This window comes from Telmatherina bonti (assembly GCF_933228915.1).
Source record: "Telmatherina bonti genome assembly, chromosome: 15".
In the NCBI taxonomy this organism is placed as follows: domain Eukaryota; kingdom Metazoa; phylum Chordata; class Actinopteri; order Atheriniformes; family Telmatherinidae; genus Telmatherina; species Telmatherina bonti.
In genome coordinates this window covers 8,977,040-8,999,339 of record NC_136613.1, presented here as the reverse complement: position 1 = coordinate 8,999,339, position 22,300 = coordinate 8,977,040, and the positions used below count along the sequence as shown (strand labels likewise).

The 22,300-nt window shown below is 38.3% G+C and overlaps 1 protein-coding gene across 1 annotated transcript; it reads left to right on the top strand.

The window, feature by feature from the left end:
- Positions 1-1,074: 1,074 nt before the first annotated feature.
- tgfbr2l (transforming growth factor beta receptor-like) lies at positions 1,075-18,344 on the top strand (the record flags this gene model as incomplete). The annotated part of the gene is made up of 8 exons (XM_079254316.1): positions 1,075-1,129; positions 8,511-8,667; positions 12,634-12,845; positions 12,922-13,673; positions 15,805-15,942; positions 16,609-16,750; positions 16,996-17,123; positions 18,177-18,344. The coding sequence occupies 8 exons, from the start codon at positions 1,075-1,077 to the stop codon at positions 18,342-18,344; spliced, it is 1,752 nt and encodes a 583-aa protein (XP_079110442.1).
- Positions 18,345-22,300: the final 3,956 nt, after the last annotated feature.

Genomic DNA, 22,300 nt, shown 5'->3' with positions numbered 1-22,300 from the left:
AGTTTGGCATACCAACTAGGATAGCTTACGTTTGCTTAATGCGTATGCGTACCACGAATGAAGCCAAACTCAGGCATTATTAGGGTCCGAGCCATACGAAGTATGGCAGGGCCCTATTGTTATTTATTTATTATTATTATTATTATTATTATTATTATTAGTATTATTATTATTATTATTATGAATGATGTTGTTTTTGTTGTAGTTCAGTATAATGATATCTAAATAAATTTGTAAAGGCACTCGATCAGATAGGCTCTTCACGTTTAATGTTGTTTTATGTTTTTTTTTTTTTTTCTTGCAATCTATAACTCTTTTACTGTAGAAATACAGCTTTAAATTTTTTTATTTGCTTTTAGTTTGTGAGTTAAATGATATATATATATATATATATATATATATATATATATATATATATATATATATATATATATATATATATATATATATATATATATATATATATGTGTGTGTGTGGGGGGGGGGGGGGGGGGGGGGGGTTTGTTTTGTTTTTTAAAGCCATGAAAATATCCGTAGAAATCGAAGTGGAAAAAAATACCTTAATTTAGCTAAACATTTGTTTTGCTTTAGGGAAAACACCTTGGTCCTATAACAGTGAGTTTAAACAAAACCTTAAAATAAAAGCATAATAAAATAAAATAAAAGCAAGCCTTAAAATAAAAACAGCTTATGGAACAAAACAAAGCCGTTTCCGTGTTATCTGAGTGAAAATGTTTCTGATAGGGAAAAAAAAAACCTAAAAGGAAAAGTTATGAAACGTCTCTTTTGAGACATTTAGCTGCTCTCAGAGTAACTACTCCCACCGTGGTCCTGGTTCGGTCCAGATGTGAGGACTGGTTCCACCGCCGCGCGTCACGCGTGGAGAAGAAGCGACACGCAGAAACGGAGGCAGCAGAGGGAGGCGGGGCGTAACCACATCTGGATGGAAAACATCTGGACGTCGCTCCCTGCATACATGAGAGGCTCTCCGCTGATCCCCGGACCCAACATACCGACGCGGCGGCTCACAGCGACCGAGCGACCGACAGTTTCTCCGGCTGACATCGCGTGCAGATGATGGCTCGGTGCCGGAGGGTTTGGACCGGGGTCCTGGTCCTCCTGACAGCCTGTGAGTGCTGCCCTGCTGCGGGCTTTCTTTCTGTCTTTGCCTCGGAGTTGTTGAGAGGGCCGAGCAGAGGGATGGATGGAGAGGGGGGTCGCTTTGTTTTGGAAAAGTTTTCCAACTCTTAAGTTGTTTTAAGACAAAGCGTAAAGTAAAGCTTTGTGAAAGTTCATTAAAATAAGCCTGAAACGAGTCGCCAACATCAGCAGAAGTATTTTAAACTTTAAGTAGTTGTAATTTTTTAAAGGACACTATTAGTTCATTTTTAAGCCTAAGTGCTGATTTTTTTTTTGTCTGATTTCTGCTTAAATTTGTCATCTTAAGTCATCAACATGTCATTGGTTTCCTTTTGGAGCTGCTTTGTTGAGTCTACAGGCTCCATTCTTTTATTTGCTCCAGTCTGGTTAATTATCTTCTAAATTAATCATGGACAGTTCCTGGATTTTCTCTCCAGACCTAGAAGTTTTATGAAGAGGTGTTTTGACCTGATTGAACCTCATCTGTTAGATTAACAAAAATATACAATGTAAATTAAAATTCAGCTAAACTAGTAATAAGTTTTGCCAAAACATCAGATGTTGCTTATTGATACAATAAAGATCATTCATGCTAACTTGTGCACTTTTATTCTTTTAAACCAAAGCACAAATAAATAAGAGGAGCAGCTGCAGGGTTTAACGCCACAAAGTCATCGTTGCATCACGTTATTTCTACGTTATTCAGTTCCACTGCTGCCTATAGGTGGTGCTGTTTCCCCAAAGTAGATTCTTGTATTTTTTAAGTGCAAGTTGCTGCTGTTTTTCAGCGCTATGATCCCTCTTTATTCCCCCAAAATAACTTCAAGAGATCAGACTGTGCTCCACTTTACAATCGCTGCATAGAAATGACTTTTGTTCCAGTAGAAAATTATTTTGATGGTGATTATTCTGCTTGCTAACAGAAGCAGCTCCATCCAAACCATTTGTCTTTTGGCGTGTAAGGAATTTTCAAATAGGACTGGCTAAAGTAGGATTTTTTATTTCTGACTTTTTATGATTTTGGCTTAATGTCAGGCTAAATTGAAAACAGCATGAATGTTGAGAGAAGTATTTAAGCATTTACTTCACACACAAATCTAATTATTTTGTCATAGACTACACATATTCTCATTAAGGCACAAAAAGAACCCTGCAAACATTTTGTTGTCCTGATAGTTTACACACTCCTGCTGACATTCATTAGTATTTTCTTTAAATTAATTTAACTACTGAACTTACAAACTCAACTGATATTTTCACATTTAGGCTTTGTGAGTGTGAGCCTGTAGAAAAGAGGTATGGTAGACAGATTTACAGAAGAAATGAGGGACAGAATCATACATATTCAACTCAACTCAACTCAACTTTATTTATAAAGCCCTTTAAAACAACCAGAGATGAAACAAAGTGCTGTACACAATTGGCCAAAATAAAAATAGAATAAAACAGTTCAAATGCAAATAAATAACACAATAAAACAACAGGTCATACAAGGAATACGGAATTAAAACAATAAAACAAACTAAATAAATAGTAAGTAAAAACCAATAATAAAAATAAGGCACATTGACTGGAAACTCTCTTACGTTGGGTTAAAGGCCGAGGAATAAAAATGGGTTTTAAGATGAGTTTTAAAAACAGACAGGGAGGAGGCTTGTCTAATGTGGAGGGGAAGCCCATTCCACAAATGTTCATAGATTATAAGCAGCATCTACTGTAATGTCACTAACTTTGTAAGCATTTTTAAACCTTGTGCATTTGTCTGATGCCAATTCAGTCATTAAAAAAATTTCAGCTTTCAGTTTATATTATTCCAAGAAGGATTATCAGACAAGTGAATGCTTGTGTTGCTTTATGATTAAATAAGAGTAGTTTATTATATTTGACTGATAGTCTGTTAGAGTCAGAGATGTGTTTAAGGAGGGAAGACGTTCCAAATAATGTCCAATTTATTAAACTGCAGTACTTGAGTAAATGCACTTTCATCAGTGTGTCTCTTCTTTAAAAACAGCTTATTATCTCACGTCTAACAAAGAGCGAGTGTATGTGAAATGCCTCATGAATGGCCGCACACACTGAGGTTTTCTTGGCACTGTTTAAGACACTGGAGAAGACAGAGACTGGCACTGAAAGAAAGTGTGTGTTTATGTGTTTGAACGTTTCATTTTTAACTTCACGTTCATTTAAATCAGTAAATAGAAAATCAGTGGAAGCAGTAAACAGAAAAAAAAAACGCACTGAAAAGACTTCAGACCTCAGGAAGGAAACAATAAACATCTTGTATAGAGTTCAAGTTTAGACTTGAAAATACAAAAACTGGCAACATATTAAATGGACTCATTGAACGAAATGATTACGTTGTGTCAAGCAAACTTGTTTACTTAGATTGTATGACTTTCTCTGTCTGTTGGAGCTGAGAAAATAAACTGAAGTGAATTAAATTAAAGACATACGACAGAAAATGAAAACCACATCATAGAGAAAACTGAGACGAGGGAATACGCCCTGTACGCAAATTTAATAAAAGACCAATCTTCAGTTATATAATATTTTACAATCACGAAAGGAGAAAACAGTTCTTGTGCACGTTGAAGTGTCACCAGTGTTGCCTCTGAGGTGCTGTTGCTGAGTCGCATGTGCGCTGAGGTTTGACCTAACCATGAACCGCTTACAGTTAGCATCAGCGCTGAGGTTAAGCTGCCCACAATAAATGAAAGTCCAGTGTCCTAATAAGGATAAGAGCACAAGCTGTTGTGTGTTTGTGCGAATGTGTTAAATAAACCAGCAGTTGTGATGAAGCTTGTCCTCTGAGCAGCATGTAGTGCCCAGATTTCCCATGAGCCTTAGAGGGTTGGAGAGTTGGATGCTAACTTGGCTCTGAATGCAGCCTGCTTCTGGATTCAATTTATTCCTTCAGGAACACACACACACACACACACACACACACACACACACACACACACACACACACACACATGCAGACTCGTATCGTTGTGAGGACATTAGTTAGGATAATGCGTTCTCAAGCCAGCTACCCCAACCTGAACTTTAACTCGATTCTGACCTCAAAGTTTTGTTTTTCTTGCCTTTAAAGAACCTTTTTAAAAGAACAACATGTATCTGTAAAAGGACAGATTGTACCAAGCTGCATTTTTGTTTTTGTTTATGCATGGCCATTATTAATGTGTGGAGATGAACTTTTGTAGAAACATCTTATTTTGTATATTTCATACTAATTCTGTTGGGTAACATTGTTTCTCCAGGACTCTAAAATAACTCTTTTGATCACCAGCCAACATTACTGGTGGATTCCCAAAGATACCATCCAATCAGAAATTCCAACGCTTAAATGTCTTGGCAGGGAAATAAGAAAGCTTATAAGGATGCATTTAAACCAGTCCAGTAAACTCTGGATGGGAGGGTGGGGTGGGGGGTGTAGTTGGAATATTTATGGATATAAAGGCCCTCGTTAAATTATTAATATACATCTAAGAATTATTTGTTGTATTTAGATTTGCCTTCTGCTGAATTTTACATAATGCTTGATTTAAAAAAGAGGGGTGGGAGCTATATAGAAGGGAGAGCATGAACAGAAAGAGTAAGACAGAGTAAAGAACAGATTGATAAACCAGATAGAAAGCCACTGCTTCAGCTGTTCAGTCTAAACAGGAAATACAGGCAACCAGCTGCTACACCTGTAGGAAATAGAAAACCTGCAACATCTTATAGAAAAGTAAAGCTAACAATCATCGGGAGCACCTGTAACAAGATAGACAAGCTGGGGGAAAAAAATCATAAAACACAAAAACATCAGCAGTGCAAAATAAAAACAGTAGTTGTTGGTGATAAACCCACAGGGCAGTGGCTTAAAAAGCATGCAGGGCAGGGCAGTAAATAATATATAAAATCTATCATGACAGATAGTTTGGATGGATTTATGGATGATCTTAGATGCTTGGGAAGCTTGTGTTGCATTTCCATTGATGTAATGAATTGTCAAATATCACCCCTGCTTCTCCTCTTCATTGGTCATTACTGAAAGTAATCAAAGGTGATCACTTCTTTCATTTGCTTTGGCATTACTGACAGTACGCCACAAACCATCACGAGTGATTCCATATTTGTTCGACGAAGAGCGAAAGCGTTCATTTCTGGGTTTTGGAAACTGAGATTCACCCAAGTTTAATGTTTTTAATCTGAAGTCTTTTTATGTCCTTTAAAAAAAATGCATCGTTTGTATATTTACCATTTGTTATTGTGATGTGTTAAAATGATTAGTCTTCTGGTTCCTGCTATCCAACATAAGTTTCAGATTGTACACAACAGGGGTTGAACAAAATTTTTACCATAAAGTGATACAAAAGGTCTCAGAAACTGGATGTTTCAATATGATATATTTAGTATTAATGAAGGCTAAACTTAATAATTATTACCAGAACTTAAAAAAAAAAAACCCAATAAAAAATAAGTAAGAAAGAAACTGTCATTAGAGAAACAACACACAAACTGTCACCCTGAAACTATAAAGTCTTGCAAAAGGAAAACCCATTTGATAACCTTTATCATTGTTTACCAAGAACACTGACCTGATGCAATCTAATGCACCAGTACCATCAGTACCTGTACCAGTACACCCACAAACCAAATATTCATTATGTTGTTTATCTGAAGCTAATTTACAAAGCACCAAAAGATACCTCCTCAAAGTTGCTACAGCTTCTATGCATAGCATTAGTCCTTCTGAATGTCAACCACCAAAATGTTCTGACTAAACGTCAAACTGTCGCATGCAAAGCATGTTGCGCTCACTGGGAAAGAAGGTCGTGCTGCTGAATCTAATTACACAAAGATTTTTTCTTCTCAGCTCTACGTTTTCTTCTTCCTTTGTCTTCAGTTCAGCTGGAGAAAAACATCTGGAACAGTTTTTGTGTGTGTGTGTGTGTGTGTGTGTGTGTGTGTGTGTGTGTGTGTGTGTGTGTGTGTGATACAGTTAATAAAGTGTTATCCATTTTGTGTACAATGCATATGTGTGTGTTCACATAATTGAAATGCAGTGTGTTTGGGTTAGAGTGGATGTTTACGTAAACATGCATGCAATACTAGAATCTTTGTGTGCATTTATTTATGTATTTAAAATCTAATGTTTTCAACATTTGTGTGACACTTACAGATACTTCTTTTAGTTTAAGAGGTAATTATTGTACTTTCTAATCATAGTTTGTGAAATAACAACAGATAATTGACTGTTCGTGCTGAAGTAACAGTTGTAAGGTAAAATCAATGTTTTTTGTTTTACTTTTTGTGAAAGACAGTCACCCTTTGTTAAACATATATTGTTTTTTTTGTATGTATATTAGATTATGATAAATTCAAACTTTCATAGAATGCCTCATCAATGAAGAAAAGAAGTAAAACTGTCATTTTTGTGTCTTCTTCGTGGGATTATTGTTTTGCAGAGCGACTCAACCACTTCCAAGTATAAACACACAGTCTATAGATACTCTATAGACTGTGTGTTTATACTTGGAAGTGGTTGTGAGTCGCTCTGCAAAACAATAATCTATAGATAGTCTATAGATGATCTATATACAGTCTATAGATACTCTATAGACTGTACAAAAGTAACACACAAATACTAAACGTAGGCTAAAACTATACCCAAGCCACTGGCACACACACACACATTGGCCAGGATTCAACTTCATCTTATTTGTTTTGGCTTTTTCCCTTGGGAGCTGCATGCTAACACTTTTTGACTAATGTGCTTCGAAGGGGCACACCCATATCCCGCTCTTAGTCACAGTCAGCCTGCGAAATGCTGTGCAAGCAGAGCATATACTGAAAGACTGACTGAAGATAACACTGTGAGAAATACACAGTTACTGGGTTTAAATTAAAAACAGTCAGACTTAATCTATCAATTCTACATTAGCTAAATGTTTTCCTTTATTTTGAGTCTATGACCATTAAAACTTTTGAACAATGCTTCTTATAAAGATGGATAAGTTCCCCTTGAAATTTAATTTTTCATTATGGAGTTAATGTCTACAATATGTGCATCTTATAAAGTTTGTTTTGTTTATGTTATAAGGCAAGGGTTGCCGCTAACGCAGCTAGCTTATGAGTTCCAGCTGAACTCTTGGAAGAGCTATAACAGACAGGTTTGGGCCTCTTGCAGCTCATAATTTGTCTGCTGAGAGGTTGTTCAGCTGGGATTTCAGGAGATAGCTCACAGGCAAGGAAGCCTAGATCTGCAGAGCAATGAGGATTTCTTGGCTGGGAGCCACTCATTTAGCTGGCATTGCTAGCTTAGCTAGCTTAGTTAGCTCTGCAGGTCACCTTTCTAAGGACATAGACAAGGATTGAATTGGGTTTGGGGCATCTGAGGCTGTCCGCAGTGTGTAATGTGATCTCTATCAACATATTTTCATTATTTTTGGTTCTGAATAATTAAAACAGCATTTTCAATGACTTGAGACACAAATGAAATGTCTCTGTTGCTCTTTTTCTTGTGTGAAATACCACATAAGCCTACCAAGAAGTAATGCCTATAAGAGCTCTGATTACAACTCTGATCAAAGATTCAGGAGTGAATTGAGAGACCTAAAGAATAATGAAATGAGTGAACGTAAAATAGGAGCAGACCTTTGGAAACAATGAACTAATTATTACAACTAAAGTGGTCGTCTGATGTAAAACATTCAGCAAATTATGTCAAAACAAACAGCTAGTTGTTTTTTGTTTTTTTTTGTTTTTTTAATGAACAGCAGTTTATTTATGATGACCCTGCATGATAAGGCTTTAATCACTGCAGCACAAACATTTATATTTCACTGATAAAAAGAGAAACAACAGTAGCTCTGAACAAGCAGTTTCATCAGCATTTTTTTAAAAATATTATTGGCTGTTTAACTTTAGTTGTCTCATCTGGTGGTTTTATGATGTTTACATCTTTTTTTTTTTTTATAAAATGCTAACAGTTTGGACCACGTGTGTGCAGCTCTGGTGCTTGAGGCCACAATCCTCCAGGTTTTCTATGTATTCCTGCTCCAACACAGCTGACTCAAATGAACAACTCATTGTGCAGAACTTCATTAGCTGTCAGATCCATTTAATGCGAGCCAGGTGTGTGGGAGCAGGGATCCATTGAAAACCTGCAAGACAGTGGCCTTTGAGGACCAACTTTGGACACCCTGGTTTGGAGAAATATTATCTCCATGTCTGCAGTTGCTTAGATGATCTTATACATTAAAAGCTGCTCATAAGCAAGATGAATTATTTCCAAAGTCACAACAGGGCAATTTCACCTCAGTATCTTTTCCAAAAACAGTTCTAAGATCCTGATATGTTGTTTTGTCTCTGTCCTCCAGGTCTTCCAGGTGTCGTCCAGACTTTCAGCCACTTGAGATTCAACCTGTGTAAGTGGTGTGAAGCGTCCAGTCCAGTGTGCAAAGACAATGTTTGCCTCAGTAACTGCAGTCTGACCTCCTTCTGCGCTGTGATTGAGGAAATCTGCATCGCCATATGGTGAGACTATTTATATTCTATCGAACATTCACGTAACAGATGACTTTGTCCAAGCATGCTGCACAGAACATGAGCTAAAAATGAGCTTTTTCTGACTTCAGACAATTATTACATAATTCTGCTTGAATTACAAACCGCATCTGTAAATCTCTATCACAGAATCAGGTTTAATGGTCTTAAAGCAGAAACTCCTTACAGGTTTCTCTGCTGCAACACACCTGGCACACATCAGACCTAATTAGTGTGGAAGTTAGATTTGATCCAAGGTCAACTTCTGCACCTGATAAACAATATCTGTTGAAGTAACATAGCAACTATATCACCATCACCAGTCAGCTTGGACAGTGTATAATTAGCAACTTGTGACATGCCTTCCCATGTAAAGAAGTATCGCTGCAGGGATGAGCCCTGTATAAGCAACTGGTTTTCTCCTGAAGAGAGGCCTTCCCCTTTTCCCACTAAAGCTGTGTTAGTTTGTAATAAATGTAGTCCTTTTCTGTCATCATCATCGACTGCTGTGTCCTTTCTGTAGCATCAATAGCATAGAACATTCCACAACATTAGCAGACTGTGCAGAGCTTGATATCAAACTCTGCACAAGTCTGCTAATTTGCCACTGATTTCAGTCAGGTGTGTTGCAGCAGGGAAACTCCTAACATGTGCAGGACTGTAGCACTCGAGGACCAGATTTGCCTACCCCTGTCTTAAAGGTTTGTTTGTGGTCATGACTATTCTCTTAGTTTGATGTTTTTGTGGTTAATTTTGATCGTTGTTGTTTTGTGTCTCTGTTTTGGTGTGTAATAAGGTGTCCTTGGTCTCATTTGGTGTCTTATTCCGTATGTAATGTGTCACTTTGGATTTGCTTTTGTATTTGTGATTTTAGTGAGTGTTTCTTGTCAAGTTGTTTTATTAACTTGTGTCTTTATTTACTCTTTATTGTTATTGTCCTTCAATTTGCTGTCACTATCTGTATTTGGAGATAGGTGTATCTTTTTGAGGTTGTTTTGTATTTACAGGCATGAGCTTCGAGTGATTCATCTGTAATTTGTCTTTTAGAGTAACAAAGTAAACAATATTTTTCAGAGAAGCCAGTAAGAATTGAATTATTAGGCAGCAAAAAAGGGGGGAAAAAAATGTGATTGCTTGAATTTTATTTCAACTGATTTTTGTCTTTGGCAGTTGATTTTGTTGGTGCTTTTATTGTACAATAGAAGACAAAAAAACAAGACTTGTAACAATGCTTCCTGAAGTTTCAAGTGTTTGGTAACTCGCTGCTCTCATTGTTATCTTTTTGGCACAATTTCATGAGCCAGCAGTCAGATCAGTACAGCTGAGCTCCGTCAGTTTGCTGTTGATCAGCTTTATGAAACATCCTGGAGCGATTTCTCTCAACACGACAGGAAAAAAAAACCAAAAGGAAAAAAAAATGTAACTGAGGTTTGAATTTTTTTCATATGAACTTCCACGCAGTTGTTTTCTTCCACTGCTATCACTTTCTGTGTGGAAAGTTTCTGCTGATTGGTGCTTTTGTTTAGATAACAGTCCTACGCTGGGATCCCCCTCGCTGCACCCCCTTTCATTTCCTGTTCACGTCAGCCAGCCTGACCCTCCCAGCGTTCTGCAGGAAACCAGGGATAAGAAGGAACTGACAGGAGAAAACAGAGGAAAGAAAGGGTTTATTAAAGGCAGCCTGCAGAAATGACAGAGTTTGAATGTTCTGCACTCCACCAGCATCAGTCTGCAAAGACACTCAACTTTTCATTCATCACATTACTTTGAGAAATGTAGTCACTGTTTGAGGAAGATTTTACAGCAACAATCAGAAGAATAACACATGACTGATGGAGAGGAACCGATTGTATAATTTTGCATAAATATGAACTAACTTATCAGTGTTTGTTAAAACTGGTTTATTTCCTATTAATGCCTTAACAAGATGAATAATTCTGCCTTTTTACTTCTGGCATATTCAACTTGTTTTAATCCCATACTCTACATATTACCGGAAAACTTTGCACAGTAACATAAAGCACCAGTCAAATGTTTGGACACGCCTATCCATTCAAATTTAAAGCACCGCTACTGACCTTTGACAGATTTTTTTCAATGAGTGGTCCCCTAATGAAGGCTAATTTGGTATCTGCTTTGCATCCTGTCTCCTCTCTGAGCTGAAAGCCAGTAAAAGTCAGTCCAATGTTGAAGTCAGTCCTCACTTTTGCCTCACTTTTCTTTCTCTGCGCATTAAAATGGAGCCTTAAAGCAAAGATGTAACATGAGGCTCTGTACTGGAAAAGAAAAGGTTCCCAGGATGCTGCAGGGCAACGGCAGCCTCTCAGATCTATGATTGAAATCAGTATCATCAAATGGAGTCGGAAAGACAGAGTTTAAGTCAGAAACTTATGTAATATTGTTTTAAGGGTATCTATGTCCAAATCTTTGTATCAAAACAAAGAAAGGATCTGGAACTCACTAGGTCTCCATTTCTTACATCAGAAACAGTCTTTCACAACACTGCAGCTGACCACTGTCCTATACAGGTAGTAAGTAGGTGCAGTAGATGGTTTTGTGATCAGATGTGCCAAAATTCTCGAGTGTAAAATAAATTATCTAAAGTCAGCACTTCTCTTCAATCCCTCATATTAAAATGTTAAACACTGAAACCAAACAAAAATTTCAAATCCTCTGTTTCTGCTTCTTCATACAACATATTTTCTGTCTTGCAAACTATACAGATGGCATTGCATTCCACTAGTTGGTTTCATTTTCCATTTTTTAGATTATTTTTTCTTATATTTTAAAGATTAAGTAGATTAAAAAGGGTCTACATGGTGGCGTAGTAGTGGTTAGCACTGTGACCTCACAGCAAGAAGGTCGCTGGTTCGAGCCTCAGCTACGGGGAGGCTCCAACAGTGGTCTTTCTGTGTGGATTTTGGATGTTCTCCCCGTGTATGCATGGGTTCTCTCCGGGTACTCCAACTATGTAAGTCGCTTTGGATAAAAGTCTGTTAAGTGACAATAGAATAGAATAGAACCACTTCTAGGGACAATTTTAGAGTAACTAAATAATCTAACATGCATGTCTTTGGGAGGAAGCTAGAGTGCAAAGAGAGATTCATGCACACAAGGAAATATGAATTGGATACAAGGCCATGAATACATTTCATGGGGAAAAAAACAGAACTGAACATGATCAATATAGTGAGAATTTGTGAAAATAATAAAGACAAATTTCAGTTCATCAGAAAAAGAACATAAAAATGGATCAAGACATGGATATTTTGGGACATTTGATAGTTTTGGCAAAAAGGAACGTAAAGAAAGAGTTTATTTTGTGCAAAAATAATATTCTTTTCATTACTTGTTCATCAGTATGTACAGTAGGGCTGTGACGATATGCTTTAGTCCTGATTCAAATCCGATTCTTTGGGTGCAGATTCCATTGAAATTGCCATTCTCATGATTCTTCAATATTGCTGATTTTCTGAGGCTAAAAACCCCCAAAAAAGTGCAAAACTCTTCTTGCTCGTCATTTTTCTTGATTTAAATTAGGAAAAACCAACACAGTTGCCAGACCATCATTCTGCTGTTATAATGCCCAAGAAGACAAGTAAAAAAATCAATAAAAATGACAAAAATTTTAGAATGGATTATTTTTATCTATTTAAAAATAAAAATTGATTTTTAAACAAAAATAAAATAAAATAAAATAAAAAATTTGATTTTATAATTGTGAAGCAAAATATCCTGATATTCAATTTTTTTTCAATTCAATTTCTCACCCCTAATGTACGGTACATGTACGTCATCTTTATACAGAAAATCAGCAGAAAAATATTGGTGCAGATGTCTCCCATCTATTCTCCACAACATAAAAAGTTTTTCGACTTTTCTCCTGTAGAGCCACCTGCCTGAAGGCTTTAGATGTTTGGTGATGTTTGGTTATGGTGATATTATATTTGTTTCCAGGAGGAAGACCAACGACACGATGACCGTGCAGACCATGTGTCACCACCCAACTCTGCCGCTGGACAGCATCGACCCCGGCTTGCTGCTGAACTTCACCTCCTGGGAGTGTCACATGGTCCCGCAGCCAGCAGAAGATGGAGACATGATGGTCTGTGGCTGCCAGGGTGAACACGAATGTAACGACAAACTCATCTTTGACAAGGGAGCCAATGGTGAGCAGAGAGTGGAGGGAGCAAAATGGTTAAAAGATACAGGATTAACTGACAGGTAAATATTTTTTTCCTGCAGGTTTCTTCCGGCTGCAGAGTAAAGATGTGATCCCAGTGGTGGTGGTCAGTTTGGTGCCTCCGGTTCTGGTGGCCATAATAGCCACTGCTGCTTTTTACTTCTACCGCATGCGCCGACCTGACAAACCAGGCCCTCCCTCACGCGCCGACTGGCCAACTAAACACACCCCGGAGCTCTACCAGGCTTTGAATCTACCATGTGGGGGACAAGGTGCTCAGGTTGACGGTGGAGGAGGAGGTGTGTTGGGTCCTGGATCAGAGCAAGATGAGTCTAATGCCAAGATGCCATCTCTTAACAACGATGCCATCAGTGATAAGTCAGACTGGCACAGCCAGGCTGAACTGCTGCCCATCAAGCTGGAGGAGCTGGTGGGGAAGGGGCGTTTTGCTGAAGTGTGGAGGGGACGCCTGCTGCAGGACGTGAAAGGCGGTGTTAACAGCTATGAAACTGTGGTAGTAAAGGTGTTTCCAGCCGTGGAGTATGCATCATGGAGAAATGAGTGCTCCATCTTTTCTGACCCCACCCTGCAACATGAAAATGTGGTTCAGTTCCTAGCAGCTGAAGAAAGAGGCCCACCAGGCCACAACCTTCAAACCTACTGGCTGGTTTTGGACTATTACAGTCTTGGAAATCTGCAGGACTTCCTTACAGCCAACGTACTGAGCTGGGAGGAACTTATTGCCATGGCAGGTAGCATCGCTATAGGATTAGCTCATCTCCACAGTGACACAACACCCAGTGGGGTACCAAAGGTAAACAACCTTCCATCTCTTCAAATCCATATTGATCATGACTGGGGGGTAACTAGCTCAACTTATCCAAAATTAGATATATCATCGTGATAAATTTTCAAGGTATGAATACTGTCATAGAATTTTGACCATTTTTGCAATGATAGTGTGTTAATTGTCACTATTAACACTATTCAATTCATCTTTATATGTATAGCGCCACTTCACAACAATGTTGTCACAGGGCACTTTACATACACGGATCAACATACACATCATTTCGAGCCAATTCATACATATCCTATAATAGAAACCAATTGATTGCATCAAGTCATGACTTGGATCCAATCCCCCATCCTGAGCATGCATGCGGCGACAGTGGGAAGGAAAAAACTCCCCTTTAACAGGAAGAAAACCTTCGGCAGAACCCGGCCCCGGGAGGGCAGCCACCTGCCTCGACTATAAATGTATAAAAATCACTCAACATTACAAAATAATACAACGACAAACTAAACCCCTCTGCTCTGTAAACAATATGTCAATACTACATATTAACTATGGGTTTATCTCAGAGAAAACAGATGTAAAAGGCTACAGGACCTCTCTCTGGACTGTAGAGTTTTCTTTCTGTAAAGTAACTTCTTTAAAAATTATTTTGAACTTTTTCTTCAGAACCTGTGTAGAGAATATAGACCCACAAGGAAAGAAATGTCTGGCTAGCTTTGACTTCCAGCTCTCCTATAGTAGAATAGCTCCTGTTTGAGACATAAATAATGCTGATACGGGGAACATAAATAAACAAACCAGATGTCTAGAATTAAAATTGTTTTTATTACACAGAAAAAAAGAGCATCAGCTTCACACCATAGCAGTCATGTTTAAATAGTCACTGTTCATCAAGACCATTTTGGAGCCTTTGTTTTCTCCCATCAGTATGATGTAACATTTGGTGAATGTTGTTGGGCTTTAAACCCAATCTGAGCCACACACCAGTGGTACTTTGCCTCATTTTAAAAACAGGAAAAAAAAGTAGCCCATAAAAACGCTGTTTTAGAAAAGGTGACGTGTAAGAGAACTGTGTTTAGTTTACCCCAAAAATCCATCAGTATATTTGTTCATTGTCACATAATTTCTGCTCTTCAGTTTCAGGGAGGAAGAGTTATGAAATGACTAAACCAATGCTGGCACACAGACAAGCAAGAGACAGGCTCATAGACATATACATATATATTTTTATTATGTCTAAGTTCAGGGTAAAGTTATCGGAGCTGATGGCTAACTGCTCCATAGCTAACCTTAGCTGAGCTGCTGGTGGATGTAGCTACATGTGGAGGGATGTTTGTAATTATAAAAGCAGCATCACAGGCTGTTTAGAAGTAGGTATACTCCTTATTTCCGCATATACCCTGGACTACACTACTGCCATACACAATCACAAAACAGCAAATAAAACAGTCACGTCTAAATCAATGTTCTATGAGGTGAATATGAACATAATTTAACCCAGTTACTCTGCGTTTAACTTTACTTCAGTGTACAAAGCAGGTGCAGGTTAAATCTGTTGCATTTCCACCTTTCACTACAACTTCTTCATGGTTCTTTTACAAACTGTTGAGTCTTTTTAACCAAAGAAACACAAAAAGGATGATTTAATCTGTTTTTTTTTTTTTTGGTTTTTTTTGGAGGGAATAGCCCTTCCCCTGTCGTACTCTTCCACTCAAACACACCTCTTCTGGAATGAAACCAAAGCAACACACATGGTAACGCACAGCTGTTGTGTAACTTTGCTTTTGCTCTGTTGCACGGATATGTTTCAGACATAATCCTTTCAGGAAAGAGGAGTGTTTATGATTTTTCAATCGTGAAGTTTAATCAGTGATTATTTGGGAAGCATGACAGACATATCTGAAATGCTGTTGGTCAGTCATCTTAACTTCGATTTGCAGTTTTGTTTTTTGTAATTATTGGTGTTTCAGGACTGTAGGTTTAACTTTTTACTCTTTAAAGCTTTGTGTCTGTGATTTGTCCGTTTGTTTTCTTCTTTACCTTTTAGCATTTCTAACTGTTGATGAGGGTTTGTTTGAACGTCTAACACATTTTATGTGAATGCTTGTTGACTGTGTCTTGCTCCTTGTTGCTTATGTTGCTGTAGGTGCCGGTTGCCCATCGGGACTTAAAGAGCAGTAACATTGTGGTAAAAAGCAGGAAAGAGTGTGCACTGTGTGACTTTGGTCTGGCGTTGAGGCTGGACCTGTCCCTTACAATCGATGACTACGCCAACAGTGGACAGGTAAAATACTCAGAATAATTTATTTATTTTTTAGCCATAGTTTTGGCGTAGTGGTTACCACTGTAGCCAGCAAGAATGTTGCTGGGAGGAGGTATGACCAGCGGCCTTTCTGTGCAGAGTTTGCATGTTCTTCCCATGGATGCGTGTGTTGTCTTTGGCTTCCTCCCACCATCCAAAGACATGCATGTTAGGTTAAGTGATCACTCTAAATTCTAAATGAGAGCGTGAATGATTGTTTGTTTCTCTGTGATGGACTGGCCACCTGTCCAGGGTGTTCCCTGCCTCTCACCTGATTGCTGGGATAGGCTCTAGCATCCTTTAGTCCTTTAATTGGACGAAGTGGTGAAGAAAATGAATGAGTTACACTGCTGATCTGAAAACATTATGTCTTCCTACCAAAAAATTCTGTTTCTACTTGACTTAATGCCACAAGAACCGCAGGTTTCCTCTGCTACCTTATCATCTCTTTTCCTGAAGATGCTCCGTCTCTGTTGAAGACTTTTAGATCTTAGATCTGCCCCGTCTTTCCACACCCAGATCACCCAGACTAAACATCTCTATGGGCTGCCAGAGAAAAGGACAACGTAGCTCCCTGAAAGGCTTGAAGGGCATTTTTTTTCCCTGACCAATTCACTCATTCAGTCTCTGCTTTGTCATCTTGTCCAGGTGGGGACTGCTCGCTACATGGCCCCTGAAGTACTGGAGTCCAGGGTAAACCTGGAGGACCTCGAGGCCTTTAAGCAAATGGACGTTTACTCAATGGCTCTCGTCCTTTGGGAGATGGCCTCACGCTGCGAAACCATTGGAGGTAAGAGGTTTTCTGTGTTTCTGTATGTCAGGAGGACCAAGTAAGAGACAGTCTCAATCTGCCTCAGTCCTCAAAGAGTTTAATTGATTAGTACTAATGTGATCACAGTATTAGACATGGGGTTTGTAAAATATTGTTTGTTACTGTTTATACTACTAAAGATAAAACACAGCAGATCCTAAAATATTGATCATGAAGTTCCTGTCATGGAGAGAGTTAACAGATGATTGTCTGTGTTGCTGCAGAGGTAAAAAGCTACGAGCCAGCGTTTGGCTCCAAGGTTTGTAAGCAGCCATGTGTGGACAGCATGAGAGACCTGGTGCTGAGGGACCGAGGACGGCCGGACATCCCCCCAGCATGGACGCAGCACCAGGTCAGAAACACCATAGAGGAACAACACTTCATCATTCTGTAGAAACATAGGAGCACTGACAAGTTTGGACTCTCTCACAGACTACAAATAGTCACCATTTATCCCAGTCACACTCTGCCTCTCAACTTATTGGTTGCCTCTCTTATGAAGGTGATTTTGTTTTTTTACTGTTGTACATAATTAGAGGGTTCAAGAAGGTAAATGACCAAGCAGAGACAGAGAAAAGCAACAACAGAACAGACAGAGGCAGATAATAACCTCAGTTACATAAAAGTTAATGACAAAATGACACAAAATAACTAGATCTGCATAAAACTCACCAGAAAAGGCACAAAATGACCCCAAAGAGACTAAATAACTTTGAAAAGTACAATTAAGTCTAAATCAGCAGTTGTCAACCTGGGGTCCGGCCCCAATCTGTGGTTAGTTTATCTTTGGCTTCATTAAAAGACAAGATTAGAATAGATTATTTATGGTGAGAATATCACTAAGTATAAAACCAGGCATGATTCCAGCAGGGGATGTGGCAGGGGTCCTCATTGTTTTAATGTTTACAGAAAGGAGGTCTTCAAGGTAGGTTCCACAGTTCTAAATAAAGACAAAGTAGTTTAATTACCGCAGAGTCTCAAAATAACTGCAAGGGGCAAATGCAGTTCAAAATAACCACAACGGAGCTAAAAGTGCCCCAAAAAGACATAAACACACCCACAAATGAAACACAAAATAACCCCATGGACATAAGGAACTACTGCAGACACAAAACAACCCAAAATGGACACATATTAACTCTGAGGAGAGTGGATTTTCACAGAGACATGAATGTACCTGAAGTGATTACAAGAAAATGTGAATCTAAAAGACTCACAAATGACAACAGACACAACATAATAAAATAAGACTCCAAATGGTCCCTAATAAAGAGACAAACCTGTATGTTTATGGTTTTCTAAGGTAAAATAGATGCTCATGTCCTGTTTGTTTGTATATCACTAAACACCTTGAGTGTGTGTCTGTCCCCTGATGGCCGACTGAACAGACGCTTGTCTCTTGCAGGGGATGAACATCTTCTGCTCCACCATCACTGAGTGCTGGGATCATGACCCAGAGGCCAGGCTGACGGCTCACTGCATTGTGGAGCGATTTAATGCCCTGCAGCAGGAGGAAGAGTACGGGGTGGAGGTGAGGGAGGAAGGTGAAGCAGAAGGGAGGAGGCAGGAGTAGGAGGAGGAGAAACAACTGAGATCGTGGAGAGAGAATACAAGGAAAATCTTGACGACTTTAAACTGTCGCTCTTTCCATCTTCCCCCATCCAAGCTCAAGGGAAGATGCTCCAGAAGTATCCCATGATCCTTTGCTTCAGTTTGGTTCCCACACTTTCAGTCTTCCGTCATCCGGTTGCCGACTGTGTTCACGCTGTCTGAGTAACCTTTTGTTTTTCCAGGAGCAGTCGCTGAACTCTTACTGATACAGAGGAGATTGATAAGTGACTGAAAAACAGCCAGTTGTAATCAAGGTTAATGGAGCTTTTGACTGACAGAGAAGTAACCCCCCCCCCAGTGGTGATAAATCTGCACCTCCAGGAATAGCATATGGAGCAAACACATGCTGTTTGTTTAAATGGTGAATATCAGCCCAGCTGTCCGGCTCACAGGAGGACACGGAGCATCTGCCTTAAACATGGGAACCATGCGGATCACAGAGACTTGTAAATGACCATGAGGAATGCTCCAAATGAGACCGATATATTTTTTCCGATCAACAGACGTCAGAGAGCTTGAGCAATGTACAGCTGAGGCAAGGATTCCGGATCATTCTGGCAGCATGACTTCAGGAATGCGGATGCAAAGTCGTCTGCTACGTTTACCTTGCAGGAAAACAGGGTTTCTTGAGATGCATGCAGCCGTGATCACAAGAAAATCCATCTTTGCAAAAGCTTGTACCAGTCAGGATCTGCTGCAACTGTGAAGCGTGCCAGAAGCCAACACTTGTGGCTCCCGTTTACCATCTGGTCTACTCTGTAGCACAACTCTGCTCCTTTAGGACTGCAGTCCTGCGAGTGTTATGAGTTTCCCTGCTGCAACACACCTGATGCACATCAGACTGAATTACTGACATTAAAAGCTTGACATTATTTCTGCACTAGTCTGCTAATTAGCCTTTGATTCAGGTGTGTTGCAGCAGAGAAACTCATAACACTCGCAGGACTGCAGCCCTCCAGGAGAAGAGTTTCCCACCCCTGCCGTAGCGGTTCTTTGGACTCAGTGGTTGGTGGAGTTTTTTGTGATGGACTCTGATAAACTCCTGTTTCATCCAATTACCTGCTAATTCCTGCTAAATGATTCTTTAAAACACCATCTGAAATGTTGAATTTCCTTTTTCGGTGTTGTTTTTTTTGTTTTTTTGTTTTTTTTACAAGCTCATTATTATTCCATGATAATAACAGGCTGACGCAGATCCACATCATATTGGTACTGACTGAACCTGACTGGAACTGCTACCTTTTTCCCTTCGACTCAGTCTGAAGCTCAAGGATTTTCCTTTTTTATGTACCCTATATTTAAATATAAAGATCTGTTTTTGGTTTAAAAGCTTTCCTTTCTTGAAAACAACAGCAGACCAACATCTGGTGAAGTGTGAGCACGGCTATGATCACCCCGCTGAAGGATCATTCAGAAACTGACTGGTCTACCTTCAGTACATCTTGGATTTTTCAGCCGACATGCGGTGAGGACAGAAATAAACCAGTGAGTGACTTTGTGACTCTTGTGGCAAACAGCGAGCATTCAGGCTCATTCGTCATAAATCTGCTGGCAGAGATGCATCAAAGTGGTTTGTTTTATCAGAGCTGGTCTCTGGTTTGACATCTTAGTAATGACTGATTATTATTACTATAACCAACATGTATGAATATAAGCTCCTCTCAGCCCTGTGGAAGATATTTGTTTATTCAGCAACACTGTTGACTCTTATCTTGCGTACTGAATTATGGCTGATTTTTTTTTTTTTTTCTATTTTCAGTCCCAAAATCACTGTTGAGAATTTAATTATATTAATTCTACTTAATTATAAATGTTTCTTTTGTTTTAATAATACAGAAATTGGAAAGTTAGTCATCCAAAGTACAATATGCAAATTTGCTCAACACTGAAAGAATTTGATGACTATAAATAACCTAATTGGAAAAATACTAAAGGATGGAAAAACAGTATAATCAATGTGTTGTCCATTTGACAATAAAGTTTGTTGTTTTGTAAATGATGGAGGATTCTGCTTATTTTATTGCAATCCAGCTTCTTCCATGCTCTGTTTTCAGTGTCAACAGTGAAAATGTGTTTCTTGATGCACATCAGCATTGTTTTGTTTTTTCTCCAGATTTTAAATGAGATAAAAGAAAAACCAACTAAATCCCAGCATTTGAAGATTCAATTATCTAATTACGATTTAGAAACACAGCAAATTGTAATTCTGCCATTCATTACGAACAAATGCCTTTTTGTTTTTGTGTTATTACACATGTCCGAAAATGACTGTGTATATTATCCACTGGAACATCCTAACAATTATTATTGGATTACCATAAAAGTAATAAAGAAAACTTCCAAATACATCTTAAATATGAAGTTTTTCATGTTGTTTCTAACAGCTGAGTGCCTTAAAATGTTTTTATACATTAGAATCATGAATCTAAAAATGTAAAACATGTCTGCATTTAGATTTAATTTAGTCCTATTTTAGTAAAGTTGGATGTATGAAAGACTTGGTACATCCAAAGGACAATAAGCAATAATGAAATAGATAACAATAATGAAAAATGTTTAGTTACTCATTATAAGCTGTGAACGCACAAATATAGAAATCTTAACCCCTTAATACTTGGATTTATTGAAAATTATATGAAAACAAAATAAATACAGGAATATTTTGGAGAAAATAACAAGAAAAAGACGTTAATCAAACAAAATGCTGTTAAATATTTTAAAAATTAATAGCAATTAATAAAGAAAAAAATTGTTCAATTACATGAAAAATATGAGTGAATAAAAGAAAATAACTAAAAGGATAAAAAGAAATAGAATAAACAGAGGCCATGTGACAAATTTGTGGCATCAAACTAACTGAACGATCGGCTTCACTGAATGAATTTATACTTTATAAATCAGTAAACGCAGATCAGGTTTACTGAACCATTCCACATAAAGTCATATAAGGACAAGAGTGTTTCCAAGAGCCAAAGTTGTCCAAACATGAATTCCTCTGCAACATTTTCCCGATCCCCCTGTCATGTTTCAGTCATGTTCTCATATAATAGCTGACAAAGAAGCTTATATTTATATTTATCATATAAATTTGAAGAACCTAAAGCAAAGCCTGATTAGAATTTTATGTGTCTTTTTGACTGGAAGACATTAAAAATGAGATATGAACCCACTAATCAGTTTCTTCCCCCCCCAGGAGGTAAAACTCAGTCTGCTGTTTCAGGTGGGGATTTTATACATTCATGTTATATTGAAGCTCTTTAACGATTTGGTTGTGTTTTTTTTAAATTATGCTTTAATGTTCTTGTATTCCAGACACAATTCTTTCCTGTCCTGCTTTGAAATGAGGATAAAACATGAAAAATGGACTTAATGAAGCAAGATGGGAATCTGATACCTCTCAAAGTCAGACAGTCAGTGGAGCTAAAGTAAACTATTTACAGTAATCCCAAATATATTCAGTAATTTGTTTATGTTATGCAGCCATGTGAAGTGGATGAGTCCCTGAATAGATATTAAAGATATGTTGTAATATAAAAACTTTGTGTAAAACATGCAATGGGCAGATATGAGGATAAGAAAAGAGATAATTAGATGTGGACATGAATGAAGGTTGTTTTTGTTTTTAGCTTGGTCTGTTAAAACACTCACATAAAAACTAGAAACTAAGATCAAATTCCTTTAACAACATTTGATGTAGCAGCTTGTCGTCAGGTTCTGCACAGAAACTCATTAGTAAGACTTGTGTGTTGAAGCAGGGAAACATCTAAAACAGGGGTGGGCAACTCTGGTCCTCAAGGGCTGCAATTCTGCAAGTCTTGTGAGTTTCCCTGCTGCAACACACTTTACTCAAATCAATGGCTAATTAGCAGACTTGTGCAGAGTTTGATGTCAAGATGATAGGTGTTCTGGTGCTTTGCA